This window comes from Mobula birostris, chromosome 14 (assembly GCF_030028105.1).
Source record: "Mobula birostris isolate sMobBir1 chromosome 14, sMobBir1.hap1, whole genome shotgun sequence".
In the NCBI taxonomy this organism is placed as follows: Eukaryota; Metazoa; Chordata; class Chondrichthyes; order Myliobatiformes; family Myliobatidae; genus Mobula; species Mobula birostris.
This window is the reverse complement of record NC_092383.1, coordinates 73,228,041-73,240,678: the sequence shown is the minus strand read 5'-3', so window position 1 is coordinate 73,240,678 and position 12,638 is coordinate 73,228,041. Positions and strand designations below refer to the sequence as shown.

Here is a 12,638-nt window from a genome sequence, read left to right as displayed (position 1 = left end):
CTTCTTTTTACTTAGAGCAATATCTAGCAACCCTACTGACTCTGAGTCAAGATCTGGATGCTCAACTTCATGATCTTTTTCCACTGATGCAAAGTAATCACAATATGTCAAGCATTTCATATTTTCATTTATAGCATTACAATTATCAGTCTTTGGGGGCTTACGTTGCTTCTGTGTCCCTTCACTTTCCTAGTGACTCATTAAGATACTTTATCATGTTTTGCAGTTTTGTATCTCTCGCAGCTACCTTATAAACATACAAATGAGGAACAGGAGTAGGCTATTTGGACTGATAATTGATCTGACTGCACTCTCATCTCTACATTCACCTCATCTGTCTAACATGGGTAACCTCTTACTTCTAAACATTGACCCCTTGTTCTAGATTCTACCATGAGTTAATTATCCTGTCAAGACCTCTCGGGATCTTTCTTTTCAAATCACCTCTCCTTCATCTAAACTTCAGTGGGTACAAGTCTAGTCTGTCTGAACTTTTCTCATAAGAAACCAGCCCATTCTATGCAGTAACAGGATAAGATTTCTCTAAACTGTTTCCAACACATTGTTGTCCTTCATTTAAAAAAAATGCTCTAATGCCCTATACTAACTGAAACATAACTTCACTTCTTTTTGCAACAGTGATATTATCAGCAGACTTAAATATGGTGCTGGATCTGTAGTTAGCTACACAATCATAAGTATAGAATGCGTGGAGCAGGGGCTAAGCACACAGCTTTGTGGTGCACTGATGCTGATGGTGATTGTGGAGGAGATGCTTTTGCCAATGCATACAAACTGGGGGTTGTCTGCGAGGAAATCAAGAAGGATCCAGTTGCACAGGGAGAGACAGAGGCCAGGTCTTGGAGCTTAGTAATGAGCACCATGATGATGATAGCACTGAATTCTAGATTGTAATCAATTAAGGGCATCCTGACGTATGTATCTTTAATGTCCAGATGTTCCAGAGCTGAATGAAGAGCCAATTAAATATTGTCTGCTATTGATCTGTTGTGATGGTAGGCAAATTGGAGAAAATCCAGGCCACTCTTCAGGCAGGAATTCACATGCTTCAAGACCATCCTCTCAAAACACTTTATCACAGTAGAACTAAGTGCTACTGGATGATAGACATTGTGGAAGGTAACCACGTCCCTTCCTGAGCACTGATATGATTGAAGCCTACTTGAAGCAGATGGGTACCTCAGACCGCCAAAGTGAGAGGATGACGTCTGTAAACACTCCAGTCTGTTGATTAGTGCAAGTATTTATTACTTGGCCAGGTGCACCATCTGGGCCAGATGCTTTCTGTGGACGTATCCTCCTGAAGGATATTCTTAGAGACTGAGTCTAAGATCACAGAGCCATTAGGGGCTATTGGGATTCATGAAGTTGCCTCCATGCTCTATCAGTCAAAGGGAACTTAACTGACTTGCTTAACATCCATATCCTTTGATTCGTTTTGCATCCTCCACAATTTACTTTCCTTCCTATATTTATATCATCAGAAAATATGTAGTCAGAGCCTTTTTCTCAAGGCAAGGATTCTAGAACTAGAAGGCACAGGCTTCAGGCAAGATGGTTGAAATTTGTATGGAAATACAAGATAACACTGATGCAGACATGTTTTATACATTTAACAAGGTACTTTATTAATGCAACAGAGTTAGGCAGTTTTACAATGTTCGTCGTCAGCCGGGTCATACTGTCCGTGAACTCCCTGTCGGTTGCCTCCATACGCTCCAGTATTCGTTTTTTTTTTGTTTTAAGTCCTCATGCGCGAGAGCCAAGAGCAATTCCTTTTAAGTTTTTCTACTCCGTAACTGGACAAACGCGCACTAAGTATACCGTTTCCTCTTCGCTTGTTTTCTGTGTGTCCTGCGTGTGTCCAGTAGAGGCCATTTGCCCAAATATCCGTGTTAGTGTAGACAGAGATATTTTGAAAAACGTTTAGTGTGTACGCCTAATTTTTACTCGAAACCAGCGTTTTCAAGATTATCTGGCGTAGTGAGGACGTAGCCTTAGAGTAGTAGGTTTTTCACACAAAAGGTCTGAAACAAACTGTCAGAGGACATGGTACGGGCAGATACAATTATAACATTTCAAAGGCATTTGGACAGAAAAGGCATAAAGGGATACAGTCCTCATGAGGCAATTGAGATTAGAGGAAATAGGCTTTATAATTGGCATGGATAAGGTGGGCCAAAAGGACCAATTTCTGTACTGTACACTAATATGATTCTAAATTTAGCAACTATATAGAAACATAGAAAACAATACAGGCCCTTTGGTCCACAAAGCTGTGCTGAACATGTCCTTACCTTAGAAATTACCTAGGGTTACCCATAGCACTCTGTTTTTCTAAGCTCCATGTACCTATCCAGGAGTCTCTTAAAAGACCCTATCATATCCGCCTCCACCACTGTCGCTGGCAGCCCATTCCACGCACTCACCACTCTCTGCGTAAAAAAACTCAACTCTGACATCTCCTCTGTACCTGCTTCCAAGAACCTTAAAACTGTGCCCTCTCATGCTAGCCATTTCAGCCCTGGGAAAAAGCCTTTGACTATCCACACGGTCAATGCCTCTCATCTTATACACCTCTATCAGGTCCATCTGCCACTTCTCAGCCCAGTTTTTCATCCTATCAATGTAACATCTGACAACCCTCCACACTATCCACAACACCCCCAACCTTTGTGTCATCAGCAAATTTACTAATCCATCCCTCCTCTTCCTCCTCCAGGTCATTTATAAAATTCACGAGGAGTAGGGGTCCCAGAACAGATCCCTGAGGTACACCAGTGGTCACTGACTTCCATGCAGAATATGACCCATCTACAACCACTCTTTGCCTTCTGTGGGCAAGCCAGTTCTGGATCCACAAAGCAATGTCCCCTTGCATCCCATCCCTTACTTTCTCAATAAGCCTAGCATGGGTACCTTATCAAATGCCTTGCTGAAATCCATATCCACTTCATCTATGCACTACCTCCATCAATGTGTTTAGTCACATCCTCAAAAAATTCAATCAAGCTCGTAAAGCACAACCTGTGTTTGACAAAGCTATGCTGACTATTCCTAATCATATTATGCCTCTCCAAATGTTCATAAATCCTGCCTCTCAGGATCTTTACCATCAACTTACCAACCACTGAAGTAAGACTCACTGGTCTATAATTTCCTGGGCTACCTCTACTCCCTTTCTTGAATAAGGGAGCAACATCCACAACCCTCCAATCCTCCGGGACCTCTCCCGTCCCCATTGATGATGCAAAGATCATCACCAGAGGCACAGCAATTTCCTCTCTCACCTCCCACAATAACATTCGGTTCATCTCGTCCGGTCCCGGTGACTTATCCAACTTGATGCTTTCCAAAAGCTCCAGCACATCCTCTTTCTTAGTATCTATATGCTCAAGCTTTTCAGTCTGCTGTAGGTCACCCCTACAATTGCCAAGATCCTTTCACATCTTTGATGTCTTCATCAAAATCAGTCATATCATTTGGGGGGGAAAAAATCGAGATCCCAGTATTGATCCCTGCACAACCTGACCACCAGAAAAAAAAATCCATTTATGCCTGATTTTGTTTCCCATTTAGACAGCCAATCCTCTCTACCCCGCCACTACACAACTTCCAGCATGAGTTAATTTTTTTTCCCCCAGAACAACCCTTTATATAGGCATCTTCTCAAATGCTTGCTGGAATTTAAATACAGTACACATTTCTTTAATTTTATGTATTCCTTTTTGGCAGGTAATGCTCTAACCCCTTGCAGGCAGCAGTTTCACATCACATTAAATGATATTATGAACACCTTCAACTGACTTAATTTCACATTACTGTCAGATTTGTCTGGTTTAGTATGGACCAATATCCCACAGCACAGAAAATACTTGAATGAAATTTTGTTGTTTCTTCCTTCCAAACAGCTCTGTGAACTCAACCACACCGTGACTAGTATTAGCTAAATGTTCCTATGTCTTTAGAATAAATCTGGTCAATTATCCATTACAAATTATGGTCTGCCCTCTTGTGGTCCACGGATTTATTGTTACAGAAAATTATGCAGATATTCCAGAAATTCACTGCTTTTCAGTCCACTTATTCCAATCTATGGAAGTTAAATTTCCACATTTAAACGATCTATCCTTCATATGGATATGATTTGATATCAGAGGAAATTGTTAAACTGGATAAAGGCCAATTATAACATTATTACGCAGAGGCAACACACAAAATGCTGCTGGAACTTCGCAGGTCAGGCAGCATCTATGGAGGGAAACACAGTGGATGCTTCCAGCTGATACCCTTCATCCGGAGTCCAATACCTTCTGTTGAGGAAGAAAGACAAGGATATTAAAGTTTGGGAATGTTGGATTATGAAAATGTTACAAATTATAGTCAAAATAAAAGCAATTGTGAAGTTTAGGAAGCAACCTTGAGAATATAAAGAAATAAAAAAATGAACAAGGAATCAGGTGCAATAAAAGGGGCCGTTAAATATCCTTGGCAAGTAGAACTAAGGAAGGTCCCAACCATTTTATACATATATTAAAACTAAGAGGGTAACTAGAGCGAGAGTGTAAGACCATCCAAAAAGGGTATTTATATCACAGGAGGTAGGAAAGGTACCATAATGTATACTTTGCCTTGGTGTTTGCAAAGGAGAAGATAAAGAGATCATGGAGGGCTTTCCTCTATATTTTAAAGGCCTAAGATGGTTTTTAATTAACTACAAAGAAAGAAGAGGCATACATCACAAAGGGAGAAGCAAGCAGAGATTATATGCATAGGTAATCGAAGTCAAAGGTACTAGTGGTGAAACAATGAAAATTGGGAATGCACCAGTGATGGGGATTTTAATGTGCTAGCTACTATGCATCATATAATATACAGATGACAGCCAGAGAGGAATGCAATTTGTTCATTCATTTGGTACTGTGTCATTTTTGCAAGAGGCTTCTGCTTCAAATTGCAAGTTAAACGTTCTTCTCCCCTTCTACAATTGCATCACCTAGTGGACAAAATTATGCACAGTACCAATAAAAGCCCACCTTGAATGAAATATAATTATATACATTTTATTATATATGCACTCCATCTTTTACAAATAATCACACATCTTCCAACAATGATTTGAACCAACTGCATATACTGTAAATGCTTATCATTAAAGTTTTTGTGTACTTTAAATGAAGAGGCTTTAGAAGGGTTAAGACTGCTATTAAGGATTTTCACTGAAGCTAAAAACAATTTTTACAATACTGGCAAGTATCAGCCTTGATGAACTGAACTAAAGGGGCATTGTTACATGTGGCAGGTGTGTTTGCATATTGCTTTAAACGTCCACCCTGTCTCTAATACAAGAACACCTCAAAACCTGCAATAACTTTCAAGGATGTTCTTTTTGGATTTAGTGATTTTAGTTTCTAATGTCATTTTATCTTTATGTGTTGATGCATATTGAGGTAGAATGGCAAACCTCTAGCTGTCATCCAGTACTTCTTTTCTCCATAAACACTGCTTATTCTCAACACATTTCCTCTCAAATCCCATGTTTCAGTTACTATTTTAAAGATGTTTGGCTGCAGTTAAATCACTAATGTTTTTTGACACTACTATCCCTTCTTTCAATTGCTGTAATTCATCATTTTCTTTTCCTCTTGCACTGCTCTTTATAAAAGAAAATCGCAAGTGTCAGCAATGATTTCTGTATCAAAACCTTTGAGTTTCCATGTTAGAATCATTGCAGACATGGTATATGTATTTCATTTCACTATATTTTCTTTCTACTTACTCTTAACAAAATTCATCAAAACATCAAACACTTCTACCAAGTCTCAGTTTAATCCCTTTTGTAAGGACTACCACCCCAATTCATTCATAGATTTTATCCTAGTACCACTCTTCTGTACCCTCTCCAAGCAAATGATATATTTCCTATTGCGTAACGCCCAGAGTTAAATACAATACTCCAGCTGTGTTGTATGGACTGGAAGTTGATAGTTCTTCACTGGGCTCTGTTTCTGCTTCTGCATACTGTTAGTAACTCAGTTTGGAAATTGAAAATGCCGCTGTGAACTGAGCATCCACACAGCAGAAGATGCCCGCAGCCCTGCAGCAGCTGACAAATCCATCCTGCCAGCCTCCCACACACTTGAATGTATGTACAGGTTCTGCCAAATAAGCCATGGAGCAATTGTGTCAACAATGGAAATATGAGAATACAACAATGTAAAAATATCACTGAGCAAAGTCACCGCTAAACAGATGATGGGGGAAACAGCTATGTGCAAGCATGGATGCGGACAATCCATTTTAGATGTAAATGTTGTAGGAGGGTGGAAAATAAAAGAGCAGCACCTGGTTCAAAAGAGGAAGAGCCACAGAAAAGAAACAGCCCCATCAGCCCATCAAGTCTGTACTGACCATCAAACATCCTAATTTTTAAATTATAGTGAATAAAATATATTTAGATTTTATTTCTATAATCATTGTTTTATTTATATATTTTATATATAAATAGAAAACTACACTAATCATACACAAATCATATTTATTGTACCCACATTCCCATTAACTCCACTTTGAGTCTAGCACTAATTTACACATTGGGACAACTTGCAGGTGTTTTGAACTAACTGACCAGTGCAACTTTGAGGTGTGGAAAGAAATAGTAACATACAGATGAAGCCCATTTGGCACAGGGAGAAATTCAAACAATACGGACAGCGCCCTTGGTTCGGATTGAACCTGATCACTGAAGCCGAGTCTGCAGGTATCCTGACTTTAATGGTTTGCAGCCCTAAATGTCTGGATGTGATAAAACTACAGAGTTTCTGAAACAGATAAACTGAGCTAAGTATTCCCTGATCTATGCCAAACTATTTAAAATTTCTTGTCAAATCTTTTGTTTTCTCTGACCTACAGGGAAGCTTCTCTAGCTAATCAACTGCTTCCCTGTGACCATTAGCATGCCTTTTCTTGTACATTCTCTAAATTCTTCAGTGTTGTGCCCAGAAAAATAGAGCTAATGAAGCTAAACCAGTGTTTACTAAGCTGAATTTTAGCTAAAGTTAAAACCAGAGGTTCCAAGCAGGGGTTCCCAACCTTTTTTTATGGACCAATACCATTAAGCAAGGGGTCTGCAGACACCAGGTTGGTAATTCCGGCTGTGAAGGGATTAGCAAACACTTAAAATCTAATTGACCTGCCTTTCATCATGCATATTTCATGAACAGTTCTCTCTTTAAAAAAACTCTACAAAAGCAGGAATCTGCATTTAGAACTTTAAGTCCTGTCACAGGACAAGAACACCACATCGGTTTATTTAACAACAGCAAAGCAAACCCATCTTCATATCAGAACAAATTTCATCAATAGGGAATACAAGCTTGTGAGATTCAGTAGTGGACAGCTTAGTGCATATTATGCCTAAATGGAAATACACTTGAAGAATCAGAGTAGGAGAAATATCCCAAAGCTTCAGTAAGTATATGAAATGTGAGCAGATCTATTACCTGCATTTCCAAAGGAGGTTTTCTTAAAACTTTGTTCTTGGTGAGGAGTTTTTGTATGTTCTTTTACTGAAGGGGCAAAGAAAGGTTTTTCACTTATTGGCAGGATATTGAGAAACACTGCACTTTCCACCACGTGTAGAATTTAAACACAAATGGTCATAAGGCAATGAAAAGAAAAAGCAATTTGAACTTTTTGACATTTCTAATATGAACAAGTAAACTTATCACTTTCAAGAGTTGGACCTTGATGGATCAATGTTCCAAGCCACACACCACCCTGACTTGGAAATTTATTGCTAGTTCTTTATTGTTGCCGAGTTTAAATTCTGAAACTTCATTGTGAGAGTACCTTCATCAGAATGACTTCAGCGGATCAACATGTGGATAACCACCACCTTCTTAAGCATCATTAGGGTTGGGCCATAAATTGATGGTTTTACAAATAATTCCCTCATCTGAATAATGAACTTTAAGATAATCAACAGTACTGGAGTTATTAGAGATGTAAGGCATTATTTTGGTGCAGGACTGACAGATGGATTAAATGTGGCAAAGGAAATAATCTGGGTAGGTGGGCTGGATTGGCTGAAACTGTTGCTATTTTTATTACCTACCACTAAAAGCACTCATACCATTGTTATATTCAGCTCTAACTATCACAATACTGGATATCTGCAATTCTCCAGCATTATAAGCTTCTTTTACCACAATGATCCCCGGTGCAACCTTAAACTCAATCATTCCCTTTCTGACTATCTTAGCATCTCCGCATCTCATCCTTTGAATGTTTCTCCAAAACCCATCTTTATGTCACAACATTTCCTTTGGGTTGATGTCCATTTTATTCCCATATACCTCACAAAGACCATATTTTTCAAAACATCAACAGCCTATTAGAAAAGACAAAGTAAACATAAAAAGATACAACTCCATTAAAAAAGAATTCAAAAACAAATTTTACAGAAATGACCTACTTTACTGACATACATAAAACCTTGTGTTAAATATCCACATCTATATTAATACAGCACCATAACAAGGGATACAGTGTGATTGCATTTTGCAGCAATGCTTTGACAGAAATGTCCTAAATTTCAAGGAACCTTTAGTTACTCAGATTAATATGCCTTGCAGGTCTAAATTAACAGAAACTCCAAGGTCCAGCAGACCTTATTCAGCATTTTGAAGGAAAGAAAATAAAACAGATGTACTACAGTTATCCCAATTTATAGAATAGCAGACAGAAGTATTGAGGGATTGGTGCAAGTAACTAGGTGAAGAAGCATTTTTAGTTAAAATTTACATATGTAGGTATTCAACCACCAAAGCTAGAGGTGGGAATGTGCAAAGATTGATCAGGCCCTTATCGAATGCTGGAAATACAGAAAATGTGAAAACAGTAACATGAATATTTCAAAAGATAACTGATGTGCTGCTGATTTCTAGCATTTGCACTCTTAGTTTTGGCTCTTCTGATAAATAACCAGATGTTAAGAACATTTTATATTGCAAAATTAAAATATCCTTATTATTTGAGAGCTAATAAGAGGCATAGAGTGCATCAGTGCAGTAATGTTGATAAACCATTTTCACAGCTTAGTGTATCATCCACAATGCTCAAGTCACGAAAGAACAGATAGCTTGATATCAATAAAATTTCAATAATTCCTCATCCATTTCACTAAACATATGGTTGCTTGAGGGCACATTCTCCAATATGGGAAATAAAACAATTTCCTTTTTTACCCTGTAAACACTACTCATAGTCTGAAATGTTTTAACCTAATGGTTGAGGAATGTTTACACATTCAAAATACACGTCACAGTTTTCAATGATTTTTCAATATTATTGTAATAAGTTACTGTATCACACATTCCTAGTGTACAAGAATTAACTTGAGTCTCGGTCTCCAAAACTAGCTTCATGGTAAAAACAAGTGAAACTTTGCATCATGCATTAAATAATGTATTCAGCAAACTGACAAGGCTAACATTCAAACTAAGGTATATAAAACAGTAATGTTTTGTCACATCATCGTAGATAACAATTCTCAGTGTGCTTAACATTGGCAAAAGGCCATTAGGAATTATTACGTATTCTAAATTCGCATGAATTCTTTGCATTTGGATTGAAATTTGCATAATCAGTTGAATTTAGTTTACCAGAATCCTCAACAATGAGAGTGAATTGGGGGAGTTTTGATCTGTTGAAATTTCATAAAATGGAAGTTAATGGCAAATAATTCACACAATCAAAATCCTACACATGGGAATGAAAAAGATGGGCTAAACTCATTGCAGTTCTCCAAAACTATTTTAGTTCACCAGAATTCCATAAGCTCTGGTACAATGGAATTCAATACTGTGGGATTCCTGGACTTGTACTTTTTGAATGGACAATCATAATTTTGGTCATGACCAGGTGAGAAGAGCAAAAATACATTAAATTACACAACTAAACTTCAGTTCACAATGACTGAGATTTGTACAAGGGTCAGAAAATCCGCCATTACATAATGATTAAATAGGAACAATTCAAAAAATACACCAGATCACAATGCTACTAATCCCTCAGTTGACCACATCGCACGAAGCAGCTCTTCATGTTTACTAAGAAATACGGTAAGCCCATAAACTAAAACAGGTTAAAAAAGATAAAATTAATCAAGTTGATATCTTGAACAAATGAAGAATTCCACAGTTTTAAGGTCCTGGGAGAAAGTAAGATTTGTGATGATTATCTAAACTGGGAATTGCGAGGAGACGATTATCTAAACTGGGAATTGCGAGGAGACAAAATTAAAAGTAAGTCAAGGACAGTTACATCAAAAAGCATTGTATTTGCATTCTTTGTCACCAAAAAGTATATTTGGTCCATTCAGAAGTAAAAAATAATCAATTAACAGTAAATATCCAATTGAGAACTAGTCTAGTCACTTGACTGAATTTGCCATAGTAGTGGTGGGTAATAATTGGTTGCCCTTTTGCTGGCAACCTTTAGGGTGATATTCTTGCTTAATTTTAGCAATCAAAGTACAAAACTGTTTCTTATTGTTTTTTCACTCATTCTACTTTCTCATCAGAATTAGTGGGCATGATTGTCTTCCGGAACCTTAACTATATAATGTGAGAAGCAATTAAGGTGCTCAACCATCTGTCTCACCTCAAGCTAAATGATGCCTCACCCAATATCTACAAAAGCATTTTCCAGCAGGTCCTCATTGTATGGCATTTAGCCTCAAACCATAAATTAATAGATAGAAAGTAACTTTGCTAGAATTCTTGTCATAAATTAAACACTATGATCTCTCACAGCCTGCAAAACCTAGCAACTTACTGTATTTATACACTGTTACAAACAATAGACTAATGTACAAAATAGAACTGGAAATTACTGCAAAAGCTCTTCCCAGCTGATTGGCTTTGAGAAAACTTCTCTCTCAAGCCAAAGATCATAGTTCATTTGGAATTCTTCTGGTAATACGAGCTGTTGCCCCAGGACGCTCTGTAAACAGTTATCCACTGGGGCAAAATCAGGGTTGCTTGGGTTTTTGTCATATCTGCGACTGTTAAATCGTTCGATGTTGGCTCTCAATGCACATTCCTCTGCTTGAAAATCCCACGGACGGGCATCAAGATCTAAAAATAATAATTGTAAACATCAGAAAACTGTACTTAAAACATAATTTAAATGCATTTCCACCAGGTTTTCTGGTGTGTCACAGATTTAGCTTGTGGTCATGAAAAATCTATTCTAGAACACTAATACCATCACGTGCCTTAAAGGGTTCTCAGATCTCTTCTCAAAAACTTACATTTTTACTTGAATATACAGTACCTTGATAAAGTATTCAGCCCCCTGCCTTTTGCTCACATAAATGACTATTACAACTAGGGATCTGATCAATTTAACTGAGAACTTTTATTTGTGAATCACATGCTCCCTTTCCCCCCCACACAGTACAGCCTGAAAAACAGGGAAAATTATAAAGCACGAAAAACTAAACACTCAAAAACTAAAAAGTCAGCTGTTCAAAGTATTCATCCCCTTTGTTCGGTACTTAGTTGAAGCAGCTCTCACCGCTATTACAGCCATAATCTTTTTTGATACGTCTCCATTAGCTTTGCACAAAGTGATAGAGCAAAATTTGCCAGTTCCTCCATGCAAAATTGCTCAAACTGTGCCAGCTTAGTTAGAGAGCAGAAGTGTAAAGTAATCTTGAGGACTTGCCAGGGATGTTTGGTCGGGTTAAGATCAGGACTCTAACACTCAAGGACAACAAATATCCCTGTTTTTTGGCCTCTACTATGAAAAAAAAGCATGTGATTCACAAATAAAAATTCTCTTAAATTGATCAAATCCATGGTTGCAATACTCATTTATGTGAACAAAGGTTTGGGGGTTGAATACCTTTTCAAGGCACTGTATACCTAAATGCAATCTCTAATATTTCACCCAAATAATGCATCACATCTGCAAACACCAATGAAAATTAAGCCCAGATTCTGCATTTCAGTCATATTAGGCTGGAAACCCAATAAACCCTAATTTTGAACCATTGTATGGTCTTTAGCTAGCCAGTTTCAGTATTCAATTGATCCCTTTCAAATCAAAACTATCTGTCCAGAGTAAAGATCTTGCTTTAATCTTGCTCGAGTCAGATTTGGCTCAGTGGTTAACACGTTTGCAAATCAAAACAACATTGGTTCAAGCTCCACCCTAAGAATTTGAACTCGTATTCTACATTAATATTTACAATACCAGATTAGGGCCACCAAAGAAAATATGGAAGTATCCCCCAATACCAGATACATTCATCCTTCCAGATGAGAGAAGTTGAAAGCCAGTGAGTTAGGAGCAAAAAAGTTAGTGATTAATTATTGTAGTGCCACTGAAGGATTGCACACACAACAATCACAGCCCATTAGCATTGGATGGAGGTATACATGGTACATGGATCACCTATTAAGCAGACACTAATCTATGATGGAATATTCTCAATTTGCCACAAGGACTGCAGTTGAAACTACAGTAAAATAAAGAAAAATTAATATACTAAATAGGGCAAATGTAAATGGATGCTTGACAGTTGCATAGACAAAAGGTCTGTTTCT

General features: G+C 37.8%; 1 protein-coding gene across 3 annotated transcripts in view; it reads right to left on the bottom strand.

The window, feature by feature from the left end:
* Positions 1–1,646: 1,646 nt before the first annotated feature.
* The window catches only part of LOC140209970 (striatin-interacting protein 1 homolog), a 66,995-nt gene continuing 56,003 nt past the window's right edge, over positions 1,647–12,638 (bottom strand). Inside the window, exons 21-23 of one of the 3 annotated variants that reach the window (XM_072278671.1) lie at positions 10,919–11,162; positions 7,524–7,589; positions 4,260–4,334 (exon numbers count right to left, since the gene is read on the bottom strand). In XM_072278671.1, the coding sequence (XP_072134772.1) occupies positions 7,547–7,589; positions 10,919–11,162 (287 nt within the window). In that variant the 3' untranslated portion in view covers positions 4,260–4,334; positions 7,524–7,546. Of the gene's footprint in view, positions 4,335–7,523; positions 7,590–8,478; positions 11,163–12,638 lie in introns of those variants that run through there. The other 2 variants (XM_072278670.1, XM_072278672.1) reach the window with 2 other exon arrangements.